The sequence below is a fragment of the Musa acuminata genome, chromosome BXJ3-5 (genome assembly GCF_036884655.1).
Source record: "Musa acuminata AAA Group cultivar baxijiao chromosome BXJ3-5, Cavendish_Baxijiao_AAA, whole genome shotgun sequence".
Lineage (NCBI taxonomy): Eukaryota > Viridiplantae > Streptophyta > Magnoliopsida > Zingiberales > Musaceae > Musa > Musa acuminata.
In genome coordinates this window covers 38,565,240-38,588,930 of record NC_088353.1, presented here as the reverse complement: position 1 = coordinate 38,588,930, position 23,691 = coordinate 38,565,240, and the positions used below count along the sequence as shown (strand labels likewise).

The 23,691-nt window shown below is 36.3% G+C and overlaps 2 protein-coding genes and 1 long non-coding RNA gene across 5 annotated transcripts; all 3 read right to left on the bottom strand.

Moving 5' to 3' along the window:
• Positions 1-418: 418 nt before the first annotated feature.
• LOC135638515 (uncharacterized) lies at positions 419-6,801 on the bottom strand. The gene is made up of 3 exons (XR_010496622.1): positions 6,530-6,801; positions 1,188-1,903; positions 419-1,055 (listed from the first exon to the last, which is right to left on the bottom strand). It is a non-coding gene; the product is annotated as an uncharacterized LOC135638515 (long non-coding RNA).
• Positions 6,802-9,763: 2,962 nt separating this feature from the next.
• On the bottom strand, positions 9,764-10,838 carry LOC135638412 (probable WRKY transcription factor 15). The gene is made up of 3 exons (XM_065151526.1): positions 10,262-10,838; positions 10,057-10,177; positions 9,764-9,920 (listed from the first exon to the last, which is right to left on the bottom strand). Exons 1-3 carry the CDS (start codon positions 10,836-10,838, stop codon positions 9,764-9,766), a joined length of 855 nt encoding a protein of 284 aa, XP_065007598.1.
• Positions 10,839-17,288: 6,450 nt separating this feature from the next.
• LOC103985644 (probable GPI-anchored adhesin-like protein PGA55) lies at positions 17,289-22,704 on the bottom strand. Of its 3 annotated transcripts, none has more exons than XM_009403403.3 (7): positions 22,468-22,704; positions 22,265-22,379; positions 22,152-22,192; positions 21,662-21,847; positions 21,421-21,576; positions 21,060-21,336; positions 17,289-18,897 (listed from the first exon to the last, which is right to left on the bottom strand). In XM_009403403.3, exons 4-7 carry the CDS (start codon positions 21,797-21,799, stop codon positions 17,432-17,434), a joined length of 2,037 nt encoding a protein of 678 aa, XP_009401678.2. In that variant the 5' UTR covers positions 21,800-21,847; positions 22,152-22,192; positions 22,265-22,379; positions 22,468-22,704; the 3' UTR covers positions 17,289-17,431. The 3 variants fall into 3 exon arrangements, with proteins under 3 accessions (XP_009401678.2, XP_009401675.2, XP_009401676.2); XM_009403400.3 differs by having other exon boundaries at positions 21,662-21,959; positions 22,046-22,192; positions 22,468-22,703; XM_009403401.3 differs by having other exon boundaries at positions 21,662-21,959; positions 22,468-22,703.
• Between the last annotated feature and the right edge of the window lie 987 nt (positions 22,705-23,691).

Below are 23,691 nucleotides of genomic sequence, written 5' to 3'. Positions count from 1 at the left end.
CGGCACGCGAAGACTAACTCATTAATGTAGGATTTAAAGAAATTATAATCGGCCACCAGCAGGTACGGCGTTGCAGGTCAATAGATACGATCACACAGGTCAATAGGTTTGAGTACATAGATAATATTATTACTTAATTTTGGATTTGACCAGAATAAAAATTCACTGATATTATTACACTTAAAATGATTGTGTACTATATTCACTTACGGGAAAGATTTTGATTCTTGATAATAAAATCATAAACGTTATCAACCAGGTTTAACAAAAAATCCATAAATATTTTACTCATTATTATTTTGTTGCTAAGAAATGATGGCATGATATTAAGTATTTGTACTTATTTGATGCATTTAAACAAGTTTGAGTAGAAAAGGATTGAGAGTTCAAAAGCCTATCAAACATTTTTCTATAAAGATATCAAGTAATTGAGTCGGTAAAGATTTCATTTAAACTGTCACTACTTATCTTTGCCCACCAAACAAGATATATGAGAGTAGATAACTTTTTAGCCATGATGTATATAGAGAGAAGGTAAACTATGCTACGAACAGTGCCAGAGTTCCGAAGTATAAGAAACCCGAATGAGAAATCGACTTCTAAAACCCTTTTTATATTTTTCTCTCCTTGAGAAGAAGAAAAGGAAAACTTGGTGTCGGGTGCCGAAGGATTTGGCGAGAGAATGGCCGATCAAAGTCTTGGATGATCGCCGGGCAAAAGCTGCACTGCCATGCCACTACGGCCGATCACAGCACCAATCTTCTAAATGCTCTCACGTTTCTTGCTAAGTCTTCTACCACTGCACTTTAATCTAGTTTTTAGCCACAGCTTGGCCCGAACAAAAGTTCTAACATCTCATCAACAAATAAATTCTGGTAGCTGTTGTTCATGATATGCTATGGAGCTGCTTGAATCCAAGTGAAGTTTCTCCAGATCCTATCTCCAAAAGAAGCTCACAAGTAACAGATCCTCACTGCAATCTTGATCTGACCACTAAATGGAATACCACGAATTGCAATCGCTATTAATGAGATCCGGCGAAAGCATCAGCAGAACTGTTACCAAACACAAACAACGTAAGATTTAGCACAACAAATAGTTGGATAAACATGTGATGTGATGCAATCACGCGGTGTGACAGAAGAAGCAAACTGTGATGAAACAGGACATCTCGATGTTTCCATTACCTGAGCCTCTCTGCTGTAGTTCAGAGGACGTAGATCATCCATGTGAGCTTTGTTCTCCGCCAGCTGCACACTTCTGCTCCATATCATGTTTTGTAGTACTGCCGAAGAAAGATTGATGGGATAGGTCTTGTTTCTGAGACTAATCATGAACCTCCCCGTCCTGGGTTCTGCGGACGACTTGCAGCATGAAGAGATCTGTTCTAATCAGCAGAAGCCACTGTTTTTGAAGCTTTAGAATCACCATATTTCTACAGACCCATGGTTTCTTGAAAGTAGTTGAGTAGCAGGGTCGGATCACCGGTACAATGACCCAGGAACTTGGAATTCTAGCTCCTCGATGTCGGCATTGGATTCCTAAAACCATGCAGCTGCGTCAACTTTGCATGTCAGGCATCTCAGAGAAAGGCTGGTACTGGCATCAACAACCAGATTGGAGGCACTTTACAGCACAGGCCATAATGAGAGATCAAAAACAACAAGAAGACCATGCATAACTAGCACTTGGCGCCAGCGTTCATATTTTCTACCGTTCTGCACTTCGGACAGCAGCAAGAAATACCTCAGCCAATTCCACTGGTTCAGCAACCAAGGTACATAGCCATCCATCGACTATTTCCGAAAACTCAATCTCATCCATGAGATGTACAGTCCGTCTGTTGCAGCAGGAACATAGGCATGTTTGCTTCTTCCATGTCTGACGGATCAGACGACATCCACTGACAACAGATGCAATAGTATATGTCAGTATTTGTGTTTATCTGTAATAGCTTCAGACTTGATCGCATGATGTCAAAAAATTAGCCATGATCATAATCATTAGACAGTTTGGAATATAAACAGAAACATACTAATAAAATTTGATCAACCATGTCACTGATATTGGCTAAGATGCACAAAGGATATAATGTTGAACGTTTACAGATTGAAGACTATTAAATGGGCATTATCTCTTATTTTGAGTAGAATTGCAATGATGTTGGTTATCCTTTCTGAAGCTCAATGTTGTCTTGAATGACATTGAATTTGCTCCCTTATAATTTATTTATATTTTACTAGTCACAAGTTGAATGAATTGTGGCTTCCTGGTTCTTGCAAGTGTTTCCTCATCTCAATGTTTTGATGCTAGTGAGACTTCAAGGACAACATCAGTTCAGGTTTCTAGAATTAGGTCCAAAAGTATTTGCAACAACAATCTAAATGTAGTTGCAGAATTCCTTTATATTAGTTATATTTTATTTGTGACAAGTTGAAAGACTTATAGCTTCCCACTTCTGTAAGTGTTTCATCATCTCTCCTTTATGTAGTGTCAGTAAGACTTCAGGTTCATCATCAAAGTGAGTTTCTATCATCAGGTTCAAAAATTTTCCAATGAAAGATGAAAATACCTTAACTTTATGGTAGTACAGAAGATCTTATATTCCATGGTTAGCACCTTGAGATAAGATAGATTTTCTTGCGAAGGCCTACGATCAATCACTACAATTGTAAGTGCTGAAGCACATCAATTTGTGTTTGCATGTATGTTGAAGCACATCAATGTGTGTTTGCATGTGTCTGTAAAAGAGACTGAGAGCGAATGAATGAGTGCGAGAGTGAGAGGAATTAGAAAAGTGAAGTTTAGGTGTAAAGGCAGGTGTTGAAGTGCCAGCTGAGGATTAACAGTAAAAAGTCTGATAGCTAATAGTTGAATTATGGGTATCCTAAAAATTCATGGCCAGTCCAAAGGTATGTTCGGACCTGAAAGAACCATGTATATCTGGTCTACAAGATTGTGCCAATTCCCAAAATCTAGTCCCAGTTATGAGATGCATTCACACACACAATCACATGAAAGAACCATGTATAGCAGGTATGCAATATATTGTTGATCCCTAAGATCTCATCACCATTGTGATCTGTCTATTGATGCACAGAATCTCCAGAAACCAATACTTCTGATGTTTAAAACATCTGTATTCCTCTTTAGCAGCAAGTTGCTTTGGGTTAACTGATAGCTAAAATGGCAAACTGTCAATTTATATCTTTCTAGCAGGTCGTAGAGAACATGCAACATGGATATCAATTTTAATAATAAATATCACTGTTCTCGTAGCAAGACAGTTTAGTTAAATCAGTTGCAGCTACAAGCTAATGATTTAGTAATGTGTGGATTCTCTGTGGTTGAATCTGATTAGAAAGCACAATTTTTTATCCACATCAACCATAGTTATGATATATGACTTTCAGGTTATTTGCAAAAATTACAAAAAAATTGCATTTTTCATGGCAAGATCAAGAACGTAATGCTTACTTGCATGATCCATTATCTTATTTGGCAGAAGGAAGATTTCTTTTTACATGGATAACAAACATGAAGATTTCTGAAATAAAAATGATTTTTAATGATTTCGAGATACATCTTGCAACAAAATATTTGAAGATCAATGAAGACATAATTTTTCTTCTTTTCCTTCTCCACAAGTATTTCGGGTTTCCTTCCTGGATCTAGGATTTCCAAGATTTAGCACTTCTCGTGTTATGAAGTTGACTTCCTAATGTCCTCTATCCATGACACGAATAATAACTTTCTTTGCTGCATTAGTCTGTTCATAACTTTCTTTGCTGCATTAGTCTGTTCAGAGATCTGGTAGATCTTGGGCTTGAAAAGTCAAATTTGTGGAGATTCCATCTCAATTCTTTTAGTCCCAGGTCCAGCTGACTAATCGAACATAGAGCAATTCCACTAGATTTATTGGAACAGCAACAGCTTCATTTTTCTATGGACATTTTTCTAATCGAACATAGAGCAATTCTACTAGATTTATTGTTCTAAAGCATATTTTTAGTTTAACTTTTGCAAGTATGTATTAGTGAAAGTCAGTTCTGGCCACTACTTCGCTATGCAAGAAATCAAGTCCTATTAAGAAGATTTGCACCATATATAGGATGTTAAATAATATCACTAAATCTTTAAAGAAGACTATCTGTGTGTTCGGTTCATAGAACAGTGACAAATAATGAATTTGCATCTCATTCTGAAGTTAGAAAACAACCAAATAAGTATCATCCACTAATTTGAACCTTAGGTGTAATATCTTTGCCAACAAATTTTCCACAGCATTTACCAAAAGAGAATCTCTAATTGTTTGAGATGCAAGCTAATTTTTCTATGGACAATGTATAAAATAGATATTGCAAATCCTCCACAAATTTTCCTTTATACAAATAAATAGAGCATGACTTGACATTTGCGCAAAAATTAGCAAACTAAATTATCACTGTATTAAAGTGTGATATTTTTTCCAAGAATTGGGGTTTTTTTTCTGTCACCTCATTGTTATGATGTAGTTTGCAGCAAAATGATATAAAATTGAGGCAGTTTGCAGCAAAACGTGGATTCATGCCAATTTGCATATTCCCTACATAGATGTAACAAACATTTGTAATTTGTAACAAGTGCTTATGAGTTTTGGTTTGCCATCTATTTGGTCTCATGCGAACATGTCTTAAGATATAATACCACGTTGGTTTGCATGTATGTATGTATGGAGTGGAATTGTTCATAGAAACTTGTTGATACATATACAAGTTCAAGTTAAGCCATACTATCACGGACAAACTTCTAAACGGGATGTTTGATGTAATGCTTATGTATGTTCGTGTCTTTTGGTATGTTCATGTTTTACACAGCATGTAGAGGGACGACTGAAGGCTTAATAGTTCCATTTTAGTTGGGTTTGGTGGCCGTTTTAGGCTTGTAAATAAAGGTTATGTCATGTGGACACTTGTAAGAGATTTTCGGTCTGTAGTGGATCATTTTGACCCTTTGTTGTGCAACTGTTTAGAGCTTGTAAAGTCTGCTTGTAATTTTCATTGTCTATGAAGTATTTCCTGGAATGTTTGCTTGTGGATCCCGAGTGAGGCGTTTTCTCTAACCCGTTTTCTCTTTTGTAGGTATTAAGGGACCATGGGAGGCTTCGGGGAGGCTGACCTTTGCGGACGGACACGTAAGGGTGCCGCACGACTTAGGCAAAACCAGCTAAGTCCATGACAATACGGTTCAAAAAAGAAGCTTAAAACAACTTAACTGGAAAAATCAAGGTTGTCATCAATTAATCAAAACTAAGAACTTTAAACCAGTTTCAAATCTCAATATTAGTATGTTTTGCTGAAGGCCAAGCTATTTAGCTTGCACCAATAATTTGCGACTAGATGAAAGCTGTGGCTCTATAGATTCTTCTCAAGAAATGGGTTCCTTGACCAAAGAACAACAAATATGGTTCAACATATAACACAGGTCAGATTTCATAAAACAGGATAGGGAGTTCGATCAAGCAAGGTTATGGAGTTTAGACATGAAGCAAACACTGTTTTTGAAGCATATTCTCAATAAGTGGTAGCCAAAACCAATAGTGGTATAAGCATAAGATCACCAACAAAATGTTCACAATAGTGTGTTTAATGCATCTAATAAGAGATGATGTCCCACACACTGGAAATGATGGAGGAATTATAATGGTTTATAAGGCATGATGGCCACAATATTAAAACCCGAGTTTGACCAATTTGGGTTACCTAGTTCTAGGCCATTTTCACCCAGCTGTAGGGTCAATTGGTCTATCAAATCAGAAGCAGACCTAGAAATGCGTATGGTGATGGATCCCAAAATAATCATGATTTGAAGCCATACATACTATCACAATCCCATTCGAATATACTGCCAATACCACCATAATCTCAAAATGCTCATAAATTTGATGCCAATATTTGGATGCCATGTAATTACCAAGGCTTTTTGTAAATATCATTTGATGCCTTTTCTTATAAAGATTACTATTTACAGTCCATTTTTCTTTACTATTCACTATCCCATAATATAATTTTTTAATATTTCTAAATTATCCCGACGTAAATACTCACTTCTTCTTCGTTCTCCTCCTCCTTTCTTCTTCTTCCACATTATCTTCTTCTTCCTCCTCCTCTAAGGACTGCGTCAAGGGGGTCAAGGGTGACGAGTGGGGTCGGACGGCGTCAAGCGACGTCGGCAACGAGAATGAAATAAAGATTTGTGGGAAAAAAATAAAATCGTTAATAATGAGGTTGTGAATAGTAAAATAATATTTTATTTTTATAGTTGAGTTGTGAATAGTAAGTTTCTTTCTAATTCTGCCATGAGATAGAGGTAACATTAATATGCACCATTCTTCATTAGAAAAATTCCCTAATGTTACAACTCCAAGCCTCTATAAATAGAAGAAGAAGAAGAAATCAAGTGAAAATGCAAAATCAACCATCAGATCGCCAACATCTGAAAGAAATGATGATTTCGAGAATAAGAATCAGGAAAATATATAACAGCTTACCAGAAGGTCAGAAACCCTTGATTCGGGGAGGTGAATGACGAGGAAGCTCGACGGCCGTTGCAGAAACCCTCGATTCGGGAAGGTGAAAGAAGAAGCAGCTCGACGGTGAAGGGGACAACACCATCCGTTGAGGATATGGTGGTTGAGGGGCGAGAACAAGGTCGAGAAGGGCCACGCCGCCGCTTGAAGCAGAGGAGAAGGGGCAACGGGTGAGACGATGGGACCGTCGCCGGCACGGCAACGGGATAAAGCGGCCGAAACATATGCGCAAGACGGACATATTATATTATATCATGTAATATTATATTAGGATCATATCACGCTCTACACATTTGTTTATATACTTTCTGGAGGGAATAACTCTCACGAATGTTTGTGGTCTTTAATTTTTTTTATGAGGTGTGTTTTTTGACGTGTATCTGTCGTTCCAAGAATTGGACATACAATATAAATTAAGAGCCTCTATTGTCGTTGATATCAACTAATTTAGATTTAAAATATAAAATATAATTAAAATTATTTAATTTATTAAAAAGATTTTTAGTAATAAACTTTTATTAGATGATGCCTCATATTTGACTTTTATAAGGTGTTTCTCTCTTTTTTTCTTTCTCTTTTTAGTTTTATATAAGGCTCTTGAATTAGGTTTTTTCAAGTTATTCATTCTAAGAATATATTTAAAATATATTAATTTTATATAAATTTATTTTTAATTCATCATAAAATAAAATAAAAACTAATATAATTTTTATTAGGTTCATATTCTAGTAAAGTTCTCAAAGTTTTGATAATTAATCATCCTAAAAATATATATATAAAAAATATATAATTTTAAAAATAGATTGGTAATTGAGTTTAACTAATTTCAATTTCGAATATAACTAAATCAATAAAAATATAAAAATATAAGATTTTATAATTACTTTTATGATGAACTTAGGATAATTCTATGTAGAAATTAATACATTTTTAATATGTTATGTGAATCGGTGTAACTCGAGTGTAATATTTTTTTTGGATAATTTAGGATAATTTTATATAAAAAATAATATATTTTTTAGGATAACTTAAGTTTTTTTTTAATTTTATGATGAATTTAAAATAATTTTATATAGAAACTAATATATATTAATATCTTTTGCGAATGAGCATAGCTTTGAGTGTAATCGGAGTATAACTCTAAGCATAATAATTTTTCATATAATTTAGGATAATTTTATATAAAAATTAATATATTTTTAAGAATAACTCAAGTTTTTTAGTTCTATGATAAATTTAGAATAATTTTATATAAAAAATATATATATTTTAATAAAATATAAATGGCGTAACTCGAATATAAAAATTTTTATAGAAAAACCATGAGGAGGAGAGAGAAGAGGTGGAAGAGTAACAGTAGAGATACGAGGGGGTGAGGGAGGTGGATGAGAGAAAGGGGGAGGAGTGGGGGAAGGTGGAGGAAGCAAGTGAAAAGGGGAGGAGGTGGCTAAGTGGGAGGAGGACGAGGAGGGGGAGAAAGAGGAAGCCAAGAGAGAGGGTGACAAGGCGGAAGTCAATAAGAAGGGGGAGGGGGAGGAAGTGACGAGGTAGGAGTAGGAGACAGCGACAGTAAAAGGAGGTGGTGGTGGTGGTGGTGGAGGAGGAGGAGGAGGTGCAGCGTAATTTAGGAAAATCAAATGATAATCTAAGATTTGATTAAATCAAATTGAATAGTTAGTGTTACTCGAATCGGTTTGATTCGATTCATCTTAAAAAAAACAATTCAATATTTAAAAAATCGATTCAAACCTAATCAAAGAATTATCATTGTCTTTTTATGATTAATCTTAATCAAAGCCCAAAAAAAAATGCTCGGTAATAACCAAGTATGGGCCGTCATTCGATAAACGTTGATTACTATGATTTTTTTTCAATAAATTGCCCATTAAAATACTCCTAATATTCTTAATGATTTTTTAAAAATATTGATACTATTTAAAGTTATAATCCAATCCACTAATCTAATGACCATGTCCCCACGCTTAACCTAACTGGTCAAACTTTTATTATTGACGCATTCAATATAATTATCAATACTAGAGCTAATATATATATATATATATATATATATATATATATATATATAGTCATTTGTGAATTTTAATGAGGGTTTAAGTGAATTAAAAGTGAAAGAGAAACAAACAACTTAAAGAGAGTCATTTGTATCATTTACCACTTAAATAACACTTAAGTTAGAAGTTCATTTGGATTATTTATAAATTTTTTAATTAGATTTCATAGTATTTTAATCCTTATTTAGGTTATATTATTTTTCAACTATTATAAATACCTATTTGAGTCTAGTATGATATATGAAATAATTTTCATAATATTTTGATTTTATTTGGCTCACTTAAGTGATATTAAATTATATCTCTTTTATTTTGTTATTGCTCATAGATTATTACGATTCCAAATATTTAAGTTTGAAATTGGTATGATTGAGGTTATGAGTCCCATTTGTATCATTCACAATGTTTTCACAGATTTAAAGTATTTTATTGTGGTGATTAAAATATTATGACATACCAAAACACTTTGTTGAAGTGACTAAAATATTATAACAGGCTAAAATTGATTAAAAAAAAAAGATATATCATTGTAGTTAGTGAATGATATTTTGAACATTAATTAAAACTGTAATTGAAAAAAAAAAAGTATCGTTGAGATTAGTGCATGATATTTTAAATATTATTTAAAATAGGAGCATCATTTGATAAAAATAAAAACAAGAAACACCTCTTTAGAAAACATAAAAATGATGATTTTTTCTTAGGGAAATCACCCTAAAAATTTTCCAGTCGTTCCGCAAACACAGAGCCCAGGCAAGCTTGCACACTTCAAAGAAATAGATGCACAGACGGAAAGGAAGCTACAGATTAAGGTGAAACTTTCGTGTTCATGACCACATTCTAGTGATGGGATTTGATGTATGCTTTCTCAGACGCCTTCCTTCATCAGATTCTTCCACTGCATCCCGTAATGAAGACATTCTCCGCAATGTATGGATGTGTTTAGTAGGTGTTCTTCCTCATTACCAGCCAACCACAGTCTCCATTCCTTGAAATTTATTATTTCTTTATGATTTCGATTTAAGTACACAACTACCTTGTTACGGAGGAGGATTCGATCTAAAGAAACAGAAGGCGGAGCCTTGCAATCTCTGTTAAGGTAGTGAGTGACACCTTCTTCATCCTATCGAGGAACAGCCACGGCAGATGCAGCTAACGCACTCCTCGGGTGACTGTGGTAGCCTTCGTATGTCACAATCAACATGTTTGCATCGTCGAGGCACCGCTCTACATGTTTCCTGGCGGGGCACTCCCTCATGCTGCTGCACTTGTAGTAGCTCCTGTGCATGAACACATATCACTCCACCTGATCGAGCTTGGAACGGCGAGAACTCCTCAGAGTTCATGCAGATAGCTTCCAGCTTCTAATGAGGAGATTAATTGGTGAGGAAGAAGGGCCAAAAAGGGCGTGCTTACCGTGGGTGTGGAGAACCTTTGATGGGCTTTTGCCCGTACTTCCTCCATGAGAAATCATCACAAGGTACGTCTGCTACTTTACCGCCCACAACCGGCACTTTGATTGTTCTTCTGATTCGATGTTTCCTGTGGATGCAAAAGCCACAGCATCAGTAAGAAAGATCAACCCAAACACCAGTAGTCCGTCATTGAATCAGTGAGGTATCTTTCCTTCCTTTCGAGCAATGGCACCCTGCAATGGCACCCTCCCCACTTCCATGCTGCCTCCTGTAGGAGAGAAGAGAAGAACAGTTGATCGACCCCCGAGTCGGAGAGGAAGAGCAGCAGTAGCTCCATAGTTGCTTGGCCATGTTGTTACCACCATTCAAACTGATCGAAGAATAATAGATCGGCCTCCTAATAGAGGGCATCAGTCTCTGCTCGAGAACGCCAGTCGACTGCGTGCATAGATTCTTGACGTCTGCTTCGCGGTTACGCTTCTGCTCGAGGCCATTGCTTGGCACAGTAGAACAAAAAGCTCGACGTTCCATGAACTGGGTAGGATCGATCTCGGTCGTGTTCAGCAACGGGCCCTTCCTTATCCTCTTACGCGGCGGCGGCGAGCCATCGAGCAATGAGAGCAAGCGTTTGAACTCGGTTATGGTTCCATTAGCGACCGAGCAAAGCTCGTTGGAGCTCCGGCCGAGCTGCTGCCCCGCGATGATGCGGCGGAATAGGTCGTCCGCCGACTGCAGGCTGCTTTGCGCTGCTTGGAGGATGGCGAAGTCCGATCTGGCTGTCATGGCGACACAACCAGCTCAATGTCACTATCAAGCATTGGCTTCCTTATATTCATGGAAAGTGGGGAATGCGTGGCACGTAACTCCTAGAGGAATCGAGAGGGGAATCCACCAAGGCCAAAGAACACATGCAGCACCAGAGGCGGGTACACGTCTTTGCTGGGCAATGAGGAGATCCGCCATGGTGGGCGCTCCATTTGGCTAGGCTCCATGGGAGACCGAAGGTGATGATTTGTCTGTTAGCCATGGTTGCCTTTGGAGAAGACATGGAACAGTCGCATATGGGTGCCCAGTGTGCGTGCATTGCTCCCCTCAGTTGCCTCCATGTCTGAAACAATGACTCTAATCCACTTCCCAGCCTAACTCCCATCACTGGCCAAAGCTAGTGCTGCGTGACAAGTGTCAAGCAACTCATCAGAGCTTGGCTGACTTGGTATCATCTAATTTCTCTTGGCACAAGGAGAACTTACATAAAGAGATACAAGAGGTAATCACATAGAAGTGGATTTGTCTCCATGTATTCATTCTAATCTTCTGGTGCTAAAGATGGACTCTGGACTTGTGAGCAACAACACATCACTTCCATGGAAAGGAAGACAACTGGAAGTGGTGCTTCTTCTAATGGAATAAAGCTGTTAACCATTTGGCCATATCTTATGTGGCCAATTAACTTACGATAAAATATATTAAAATTTTAATTAGATATCGATTAAGTTACGATAAATTATATAGAAAAAAATTTCACTTATAATAAGAAACCTTAGAACATAGTGAGATAAACTCTCTTAATTATTTTTTTAGTGATCTAAGCATCATAGTTACCACAAATCCATATTTCATCTGAAAAGTACGATGATCCTCGAAGTAGTTTCTAGTTTTCTCTCCTATATATTTAAATCGATAATATGAGGCATTTGTGCTTTAGAAAACCGAAGGTATTGATCTACTAAAAGAAAAGAAAACTACTATATTAAAATGGGTATTCAAAACAAAGTTTAATGTAAATGGAAGTATCCAAAAGCATAAGGCTCAGCTAGTAGCAAAAAGATATTCATAACAATAAGGTATTGATTTTGATGATACTTTTTTTCTAGTTGCTAGATTCAAAATTGTAAGAACTTTCTTGGCTTTAGTTGCTCACTTGAGTTGGTCTGTTTATTAATTTAATGTGAAATCTATATTTTTAAATAGAGATTTACATAAAAAAGTTTTTGTTAAAGATTTTTTAGTTAAAGGATATAAAGAAAAGATATATAAGTTAAAGAAAGCTTTTTATGGGCTTAAACAAGCTCCAAGGGCATGGTATAATAAAATTGATTATTATTTTCATCAAAATATATTTAAGATGAGTAATAATGAACATACTCTTTATCTGAAGAAGGAAGGTAAATATAATATTCTAATGGTTTGTCTTTATATTGATGATATTATATATATGGGTTTATTTAACTCTTTTATGGTAAAATTTAAAAATATATGATGAATAAGTTTGAAATGTCAGATCTAGGTCTGACACACTATTTTCTTAGGTTGGAAGTGAAGCAAGGATCAAATAAAATTTTTATTTCACAAAGAAAGTATGCAATGAACCTACTCAAAATATCTAATATAATTAATTGCAAAGCTGTAGCAACACCCATGAATGTAAATGAGAAATTAAAATTTAAAGATAGTATATGTTTGACAAATATAAGATACTACGAAAGTTTGGTTGGAGGTTTGATTTATCTAACTCAACCAAATATTATATTCTCTATTGGTGTAGTATCTAAGTTTATGCATAGCCTAAGCAAACATCATCTAAGAGCTATTAAAAGAATTCTGCGTTATATTATTGGAACTATAGGCATTTGGTATTCTCATAATTTTAAATGTAAATTATTTAATTTCACTGATAGTGATTGGGTAGGAGTTTTAGATGATAAAAAGAGTACTTCAAACAATATTTTTAGTCTCGGATCAAGAGTTATATCTTGGAGTTCAAAAAAGCGAACAACAACTACGTTATCAACATCGAAAGCAGAATATATAGTTACAATATCAGTAGCTTGTTAAGTAATATAGCTTAGAAGACTTCTTGAAGATCTTCATCGAGAATAAAAAGACGCAATAAAAATATTTTGTGACAACATTTCACAGAAGAACAAAGCATATAGAGAAATGCTATCATTTCAACCGGGATCTTATAGCAAGTGGAGCAATAGCAATAAAGTATTATGACACAAATGAACAAGTTACAGATATTCTCACCAAGTCGCTTCTAGTTCAGAAGTATGTTTATTTTATATCTCAAATCGGTGTATGTAACTATGAATCAAAGGGGAGTGTTGAGAATTGATTCATAGTGGTTATCTAGGTAGTTGTCATGTTCTAGATAGTTATAAGCATGTTCGAAGTAGTGACACATAATCTAGAAGTTATATGGTGGTTCCTACACCTAACTCAATCATGGGTGACATGATAGAGTGAGGTAGTTACCACTATGTCCTATAAATAAGACCATAGTTCATAAAGTAAGATATGTGTGTACTTGGGAATATCCTGTAAGTGTTCTATGTCTTACCTCTTGTTTAAATACTACATCGGTATTCTTGATTAAAAATATTATTTTTAATTACATTGTAGTATTATGTTTTTATCATTTCATTACTCCTCCAAGGTTAAGGTGGGATAGCGAGTGGTCATTCTGCCCGCGGTGGTGGTATTTGATGTGAGAGGTGTTACGATAGAAATTCGCAACTACCATTTTGGTGATGCTCTGGTCGTGGCCTACACTGCACTAGGTGTTGCGATGGTGGTCCTTGGGCTCTGGCCCTGGCGACGACAAAGGTAGTGAACACGGCTGCGTTAACAGATGATGGACAATGCCAAGATGCTACCTGCAATGAAGAATGCCTTGTGTGGCATGGTTGTCGGCCACAGAAAGGAATCACCACTCACGATTGAGCGTAGGTAGTGGTCGATGGCATAATGGGATAAAAAAATTTATGTACGAACAAATATGAGTAGGTCATAACAAAAAAATTAAATGAAAATTATAGTCACATATAATATCAAGATTTATGTGAAAAATCCTTACAATGTAAAGGATAAAAATCATAGAGCAAGCTAGAGAAGAAAATCTACTTTAAAAATAATAAACATATAAATCTCGAAATCTCTTGCCCAAGACTCGAGCAACAATCATAAGAGAATAACAAGAATACAAGAATTATGTCATCATATACAATATTCAAAATCTCCTTTCTTCCATGATCACAACAAGAATCCGCTACAAATCTAATTAAATTTTAGGCGAGCATACTGCCCGGATAATTAGATCGACCTCTATATTATCCTCATCTTCTTCCCTTTTTTTCTTCTCTTATTCCTCTACCCTCAACTATCGTTGTTGTAGTTTCTCCTAGCCACGCCCATAGTAGTGGCAAAAACACATTTTTTTTTGCATGTTTAGGTTAAAAGAGAAAGTGTTAAATGATTGTTGTGGGTTATTAAGGCATACCATGGGTTGAATTAATGAGCCATGTGCCCAACAACCTCCTCCTTTAGCCCATAAGATAAATTGTTCAATGATTCCTTAATGTGAAGTCATGCCGATCAACTATCGACACAACTCCTGCTTATCAACCGTCAGCACATATCTTGCCTTTCTTTCGATAATATCTTTGTCAATATGTCTATCTCGTTATCATCTATGTGAATTTCTTGAAGTTGTAACTACTCTTCAAATACATTTTGAACTCAATGATATCTTATATCTATATACTTTGATTTAGAATGAAAAATTGGGTTATTACACAAATGGATGATGTTTTAGCTGTCATAATGCACCGCATAATTTTTCTATTTCAACCTCAATTCTTATAAGGATTCTTTCATTCACAATATTTCTTTGTAAATCTTTATAATAGTAATATATTCTATCTCTATAGTGGAGAGAGCAATACAACTTTATAATCAGGGTTGCCATGACACAGCTCCCCTTGCAAAGGTGAGTACAAAACTTGACGTAGACTTTCTCGTATCAATATCTCTTATCATATCTGCATCTGTGTAACCTGTCAACATAGATGGTCTATCTTCAAAGATTAAACAAACTTTGTAGCTCACTTTGAGATATCTAAAAATCAACTTCACTATTGTCTAATGCTCTTTGCCCAGATTTGCAAGAAATCTGCTACAACACCCATTGCATATGTGATGTTCAACCTCTTACATATCATCGTATATATCAAACTTCTAACTTCTGAAGCATAAGGAACATTTTATAATTTCTCCTTCTCCCCATCGCTCAATCGACTCTACCTTGAACATAATTTGAAGTGACCTAAAAGAAGAGAACCAATTAGCTTTGTATTGCTCATACTAAATCTATCAAATACCTTCTTGATATATTTCTTTTATGACAAGCAAATCGTCTTATTTCTTCTATCGTGAAAAATCTGCATGCCCAATATTTGTTTTGCTGGTCCCATGTCCTTTATTGCAAAGGGCTCACTCATGTCTTTCTTTAGCCTGTCAATTATAGACATCTTTTCTAGGATAAGAATGTCATCAATATAAAGTAAGTAGATAATGAAAACCTCACCAAAATGTTTAATGTATATATAATGATCTAAAGTCATTCTTTCATATTTCAATCATAAATGAATCAAATTTTTTATACAATTATCTTGGAGCTTGCTTCAGCTCATAGAAGCTCTTCCTTAACTTGTAGATAAGATTTTTCATATCTTTGACTTTTAAATATTTTGTTTGCTCCATATAAATTTTCTCTATTAAATCACTAAAGGAAAGTTGTCTTCACATTCAACTACATAACCTCTAAGTTTAGGCTAACGGTAATACTAAGAGAAACATGAATAAAAGATATTTTAACAATAGGAAAAAAAATCTCTTTAAAATCAATATCTTTCTTTTGACCAAAGCCTTTTACAACTAATATAGTCTTATACTTTGGTTGAAAACATAATTTTTGAGTCTTGAACCTGAAAACCTACTTGATCTTTAAGGTCTTCATATTCTTTTATAGTTATACTAAATCATATGTGTAGTTTTTTTATAGAGCATTTATCTCTTTCTTTATAGCAACAAACCATTTCATTTTCTACTCATTTTCAATTGTTTCATAGTAACTCTCTAGTTCGCTTACATTAATAAGCATCATATACTTATCTATAGAGTATCTTTTGGAAGGTTGATGTTGTCTAAAAGATCTTCTAAACTGAGGTTCTATAGAAAATTACTCTCCATTTTCTTTCTACTTAACATGTTTTGTAGGTAGACCAATATCGGCCTCTATACAATCTTCCTATGTATCTTCCCCATCACCTTAATATATTGGAGGAGTAACCAAGTCATAGTTTGCTAATCCTTTTATAAAAGTCTTAGCTGGTATCTCTTTCTTCAAATTCTTAAGGGTTTAATCTTCAAAGAAGACTACATCTTTGCTTCTAAACACCTTTTGTTTTTTTGGATCCTAAAGCCAATAACTAAACTAATGTAAGTAGTTAAGAAAAATATATTCTTTTATCTTCCTACTTAGGACCTTTTAATGTCTAAAACATATGTAAAATCATAATCTTTGATGGATTTGGAAGGTCAAAAATGATATTTTATTTAATGAGGTTAAGATTAATATTTATTCTATTGCTCATGAAGCTCTTTATGATGAATAGCAAAGACCTTCAAAATTCTAAAAGAACTAATTGTGAGAAAGGTCATATTGGAATCATCTGGTAGAAACCTTTCATTAGATTAAACTGAATACTGATGGTACTTATGATGCTACCTCCGGTAAAAGAGAATTGAATTTTTACTACGATCTAATAATGGAATTTATCTTTTAGCAGGAAGGTGTATCCAAATCGAAAATCGAATCTGAAGATTTAGACCTGGTTAAAATAATACTAAATAAAGAGAAAGTAATCCCTTGGAGGATACGAAATTGCATCAGTTCCAGTTTTGAGAATGTAAAGATTAACCATGATGTGTATAGAGAACGCAATAGAAGCTCCCACTTTCTAGCTGTATGTGCTAAGATTCTTTAGAGTGACTCATGTTTGAAGGTCAAATTGGCCTGAGGAGCAATGTGTAGGATATAAAATAATTTTGAATTAATAATATCTTCTTTTTTTTGAAGAAAAAAAGACAAAGGAAAAAAGTGTTCTTACATTTTATAATGGCAATACTTTGACTACTCAGCATAAAGCTGGCTTCTGATCTGATGCAGCAAATTTGCTTCGATGGCATTGTAGTTGTAATCCTCCTGCATGATATCTATGCATCAATGCCATTTGTTGCCTCTTCAACGGATAGGATAAACTGGTTTGAACACAGATTGACTCTCATATGGATCAAAATAAATGTGATTGGAAATAAAATTGCCAATAACTAAACCATGGATTTTGATGAAAGCACACATATTCCAGCTTTGCTTGCAATAGTCTTCAATGAGAGTGAATCAGAGCAAATGCAATAATCCAAAAACTGATATGATACTTACATATGCTAGGCATAATCTAAACACTATATTTTACAGAAATTCAGTTTATAATTTTGAATTCAAAATCTAAATTCCCTGAAACTCTTAGCAGCTATTTTTTACCATGTCGCCTTGAGCGCCTACGTCTAACAGGAACTAACCAATTCTTCTCACAGGTCGATTTAGATTTCTTCCTAAGGTCATACTGGATTGCATAAAGATCTTCACAGATTTCATGCCTTGAAAGAGAGATAATCCCTGGCAATATATCCTTCTGGAAATCCCGCCTTCCCCTACGTGGTCTAAAGCCGCATCCATCCTTCCTAGGCTCACTCTCAATTTGGCTAGCACAGATGGAACTTCCATTATCTCTGATCTCCTGTAGCTTCAGAGTTATTGTCTCAAAAGAATTAGAAGACTGAGGCTGATCATTGCCTTCTTCACATTTTAATTCCATCTGCCCATCAGTAGCCAATGGATCCATTGAACACAATGGCTTCTCTGAAGAAACAGATAGAAGTATCTCAGCTGCCTTGATAATAATATTATCTTGCTCTATTTTGGCTAGCTGCTGTTCCATATCATCTCTAGGCTGTGATGCATCAGAACTGCACGGTCTATCCTGTGTGCAGATGTAGTCAGAATCTACAACATTTGGAATCTGTTTGTGACAAATCTTTTCAGGCATCACTGAACATGAGTGAGTAGTCCCAAAATCCTTGGAACTGGAGATAACTGTATGATCTTCCATACTTTTCTTCTTTGAGGTACATTCACTGTGTCTAGTTAACCGATTTAGCTTAATGCCGATAGTATACTCCATAAGCTCATCTTTTTGCTTTTCATCTGGCATTGTGACATGACTTGATATGGTATCTTCACTCCCTTCAGCATTTGTTTCTTTCTCTTCCAAATCGTGTTCCTCGTGAACTCTGAAAATTGGAACATTATTTCTGTCATCACTCTGTACAGCAAAATTTGGCTCACCAACTGATGAGCCAATTTTTTCGATTCCAGGTTTTTGTAAGTCTGCTAGAACTGTTCCATTTGTACCACCATGAGCTTGCTCATCGTAGGCACTAGAAAATCTTTCCACTAAATTTTTGCTACATTCTTCAGAGATCCTGATGCCAGATCTGCAGACTTCATTTTCCACGATATATCCTTTATGGTCCCAGTTCTTCCTCATAAAATTGCTGCTCTGTCCGGAAGCTTGTACTGAGGAACTATCAGAATCTTTAGGGTCATGAGGCAATGAATCAGCACTCTTCTCCCTTGAATTTTCTGAACCTGGAGATACGACACCAGGTTGATTTGTGACAGTGGATTCTTTTGTGCTCTCATTGCTTGCTTCAGATTCTTTTGAGTATTTATCATTTGATACTCTAAGATTATCTCCATAGTGAACAACTGATGAACTTGTTGATGGAGAATAAAATGTTTCTGCAGTATTTGGAAAAACATTTATAGATTCACTGTCTTGGGCTATGTTCAGGTCAATGTGCATAAGTTTGTGTTGTGGCCATTGATTCTTGGTGGGGAAATTGGCAGAGAGAGAGCCTCCATATTCTTCTAATCCTGAACAGATTCCAGAAGATATTAAGAGATCAATTTAATAATAGATTAACAATAGTAAGCTAACTTTCTCGGTTGGCTAGAAGATGAAAGTCCTGCTGACAATAATCATCACATGAGAAGTTAAAAGAAAAAAAGAAAAGAAAAAAATCCCAGGAAAGAAACAAAGAGGGAATAAAGAGTCATCCTACTAATTTGAAAGGATATTGAGAATATGCTGGATAAGTCCAAGTGAGATTTGCTATGAGAAACATGATCTTTCCAATGTGAAAAGTTATCTTCAACCTTATAGTTAACAATGATCAGCCACGTTCTGAAACCAAGATTTACAAAACAACCATAAAGATGAAACTCTATCCATCTAAATCATAGCATTTGATCAAACCCAAAGATCCTAACATCAAATTAACAATATCAAACTTCAAGTTACAACTGCAGACATAAATTTCAAAATATTATCTTATTGTGAAATACATGGATACTAAAAACCTCTAATGTAAGCAAAACAAGCAAGAAAAATAAATTAGCAATCCAAATTGATCACAAGAATTAAAATTGTCTAGGAAACATATCTTTCTTAGTCCAACAATAACCAAAAAGGAATAAATCAATATACAGCAAGGAAGACATCCATAAACAATTCTAGACAATTGCAGGTCAGCAGTTTCTTCTTACACTGCAAACCACAACAAACCAAAAAAGTAACATTGAGATCAGAAAAGAATTGAGGAAGGGAAAGAAAATTTTGGGAGACAAGAGTATATATATATATATATATATATATATATATATATATATATATATATATATATATATATATATATATATTGAACTGGAAAGGTTTGATGTAGAATTCCAGTGTGCTCATCCTTTTTGGATACTGAGTGATCAAACCAAATCTACATGGAATCTGACTTTGACGAGGACTAGTACTAGAATTCTGCAAGTGCTGAAGTACTAGTTTCTTTCATTTAGGAAATGGTCTCCAAGTTAGTTAAGTTTCTGTAATATCTGTTACATGATTTTAGAAAGAATTTCTTTCCTAAGTTGGCTGCTATGTGGTATCAGGCTCCTCAAACTGGCCAATTAAGACTAGCATAGTGTTGGCTCAGCCCTATCGATGCACCTAGACATTGAGTAAGCTCTTGATAAGAATTGTCATGCCCTCAATTAGTAGCACCTGTATGTGATTATTCCAGTAATGTCGGTGTTGATGACATGAAGGTTGAACTTAGGTCTCTAGTTAAGCCCACCTTGGGGCATCGGTCTAAGATTGAAGAGACATCTTCAATCAAGACATTGCTGTATGCATTGTAGCATCGCCTAGACACTTAGTAACTAGATGGATCTCAACAATCAACAGATTAAGGTAGTCCAAAAATAATAAAATCTCAATCTAGTTTGATTCAGGTTGGGTAAGGCACACATCATATCACGAGCAACTTGGAGATTTTTTTTAACAGAATAAGATAATCTATCCATAAACACATCATATTATATATTCTTTTCGAAGCTCTTATGGATGAAGAACAAGATGATGAAATATAGGTTGATATAGTTGTAACTTTTCTTGTGAAATGTGTCTGAAAATCTACAAAAAAAGAGAATGAAATTAATCTGGTTTAAGGTTGGCACATTGTTGTCAAACTATTTGGTTACCTAACGATATAGTGATTGAGGAATTAGTGAAGGGGTGGGAAGATATCAAACAACAACCACTAGAAATTAGATACATCTGTATTCACAACAATATCAACGGGAGTCCTAGACATCTCAATGAGAAAACAAGGCAGCAATAGCTCAAATAATAGGCATAATAACAATGTTACTATGTCAAATAAGCAATCCTGGAACGATCTGATATGACATGTTAAAGACAAATCCGTGACTGATGTAGTAATTGTACATTGTTAATTGGATTGGTTGGATATGCATAAACTGCATATGCAAATACCAAATCTTTCTCCAAAGAGGTATCAGGTATTCATATTGCATCGGATGAATGAATGTAAAACAATATGATGACTAATAATGCATATTGATGGATTCTTGAATTCAGCTTGTTTAAGAAGTGCAATGCAAGAAGAGTTTTATTCTATAATTGATGGATCAATAGTCTCTCGTGTGCAAAAGAATAGATACATTACATCATTAAGAAAACTCACCATCTGGGTAGAGGAAGCTCGCCTCTTGCCATCTTACAGTCTGAGGCTCTGCATGGGAAAACCTCTCTGTCCGCCTATGACCAGATTCACTCTGCATTGCAGCTACGGAACAAAAGTCAGATGAAGCAGAAATTTGAGAAAGACTCCTATTTGCAGCATTATTTGCCAGAGGTTTGATGCCAGATGAACTATTGACATTAGCTGGAAGCTGAAGACTGTAGCTCCTATCATTAGCATTAAATTCTGTTGTGGTGTTCCGCATCTCCATCGAATTCACCTGCGGGTTGAAATGTACTCAGCAACAAAATAAACAAAGAACTCCACAACTCGCCCACCAAGGTTTTGCCACCGCATATCTTACCGTGAGCCAGCGAGATGGCACGTCGCCGGTTTTCTTCTCTCCCAGTAACTTCCATCCGACTCGTGCCTCACGAGGCGATACCAAATCAGATCGTCTCCAGCAAGCCTCGGTCATCATTTTCTTCTGCGTCCAATACAAGCGATGGAGCTCCCGCACCTACACATCGCGAGATCCGCACTTACGATTCCAAGAACAGATTGGTGTAGCCACGGAAATCCACCAAGCGGAAAAGAGGCAGAACCTGATGCTTGAAGAGGGTGTCGTGCTCAACCATGGCTTGCTTGAGTCCCTCCTTCACCTGCTCCTCGTAGTCCGGCAGCGGCGCGTGGTTTAGGTTCAAGTCTCCTCTCCGCGACGCCACCACCATCGTCGTCGTCATCGTAGCACAAACGCTTCTTCCGATCTCAAGAATCCCTCGTCAAAGACCCTAAGCACATATGCTACAAACGTGAACATCAACAGGAATCAAACAACAACATCGTCGTCGTCATCGTAGCACAAACCCTCCTTCCGATCTCAAGAATCCCTCGTCAAAGACCCTAAGAACAGATGCTACAAACGTGAACATCAGCAGGAACCAAACAACAGGTATAACATCCTTGAAGCAACGAAGCAAGCGACGAACCATGCAAGGAGGGAGGGGAGGGAGATTCCCGGGTGACCAAAAGAAGCTTTAGAGAGAAGAAGACGGGATCGAGGGGGATCAAAGGAAATGGGTCTGCTCTGCCTACCTTTCCCTTTTCCTTTCTGGCTCCACAACTCCTTGAGATCGCTGCCAAAGCAAAACCATCAGAAAAAGAAACAATAAAGACAGAATGGATTGGAGGAGGAGATGGACGCAGACATAGCATAACGAGGACAAGTTGGGCCGGCAATGATCTCTTCTACTGCTGCGGTTTCTGTTGCTGCAGTTGCTCTTCCTGTTCCAACCCACTCCCAGGGGGTTCCGTTTCTTCTACCTACAACAGAAAGAGAGGAAATTGGTTGCCTAATCTATCGTTGCTCGAACAGTGCGAAGTCGCCCTCTTGTCGTCCTCTCCCCCTTACCTCGAGGGGATAGAGATTGGCTCCTCCTCCTCCTCCTCCTGCTGATCACGAGGCGCCAAGGGAGGAGGAGCAGGGGAAGGGATGGGAAAGGTCAGGGTGCACGGTCACACACCATTAAATCTGCGACACGAGGCTTCCGAGGGCCTGCCAAAGCTAACGGGAATTCACCCACCCAACCCTGCTATCTCTCTCATTCTTCCAACACAACTTAATTCCACAGCACACTACGTTCATCATGTACTTGCTTCATGCCTTTTGTTCCGATAAAGATAACCGTGTTTTGACCTATAAGTCATTTTTCTTCTTTGTTATATATATATATATATATATATATATATATATATATACTGGTATGCAGAATAGGCCAGAGGGGAAAGGGTTCGGTGAATAGCTCAGCTTTCCGTCACCATGTACCAAGACAACACTCCACTATTTAGTTGGACGCATGGAAGCATTATACTAATTTACGTAGTCACTCACGGTAAGAATATTAAGGTGGATTTGAAGAATCACTATGAAAAATAAGAAAATAATAATTACGTATAATTTTGACAAATAAAATATTAAAAAATGGTATATGGCTTATAATTAATGTCATTTTCTAAGTAAAAGGAGAGACGAAGGTGTTTGACAAAATGCTTCTGAAAGGATGTTTGGAATATTTATTTATGAGTCGTAGTGGATTCGTAGAAAGCAGCAGGCTAGTGGGGGAAGTCTTTTTCTAAGCAAAACCAACGAGATCCTTCGAGGCAGTGCCTCCTCTTCCATTCATTTATTACATGCAGCTGCTCTTCCCAAACTACCCCCCACCCATGGCGTATCCATCCCAAAGGTGTCCTTCCAGAAATAACGACATTCTCAATAGTTCTTTCACGTTATATCATATACGTACGACAAGATCGATCTGCAAACAAAACATCCGTTACGTTCATCATATCGCGTTTCGGGAGACTGTGGGCGGCGCGTTTTCTGGGGGATGTGCGCGTCGTGACTCTCGCCGTGCGTGTTTCGGAGACCTTACACGTTACATGTTGCTGGTCGTCTTCTTCCACTCACAGTGCTCCTCGACTCCCATTGGGGTTCCATTTTGACCTTGGTTAGGGATTGGTGCTCTCAAATTGAAACACTGGGCACAATGTAACATTGGCCAATAAAGAATATATTGATGCTTTGGGGAATGAACTTCTCGATCAAGTTTCAAGAGATTTCTCTCTTTTTGGGTAG

Coding starts and splice junctions, on each gene's coding strand:
- LOC103985644 (XM_009403403.3), bottom strand. CDS start 21,799: ATGACGACGACGATGGTGGTGGCGTCGCGGAGAGGAGACTTGAACCTA. Junction 21,577..21,661: donor ACACCCTCTTCAAGCATCAG/GTTCTGCCTCTT, acceptor CGCGATGTGTAG/GTGCGGGAGCTCCATCGCTT. Junction 18,898..21,059: donor GAGCTTCCTCTACCCAGATG/GTGAGTTTTCTT, acceptor GAATCTGTTCAG/GATTAGAAGAATATGGAGGC.
- LOC135638412 (XM_065151526.1), bottom strand. CDS start 10,838: ATGACAGCCAGATCGGACTTCGCCATCCTCCAAGCAGCGCAAAGCAGC. Junction 10,178..10,261: donor TTGCTCGAAAGGAAGGAAAG/ATACCTCACTGA, acceptor TCCACAGGAAAC/ATCGAATCAGAAGAACAATC. Junction 9,921..10,056: donor AAAGGTTCTCCACACCCACG/GTAAGCACGCCC, acceptor GTTCATGCACAG/GAGCTACTACAAGTGCAGCA.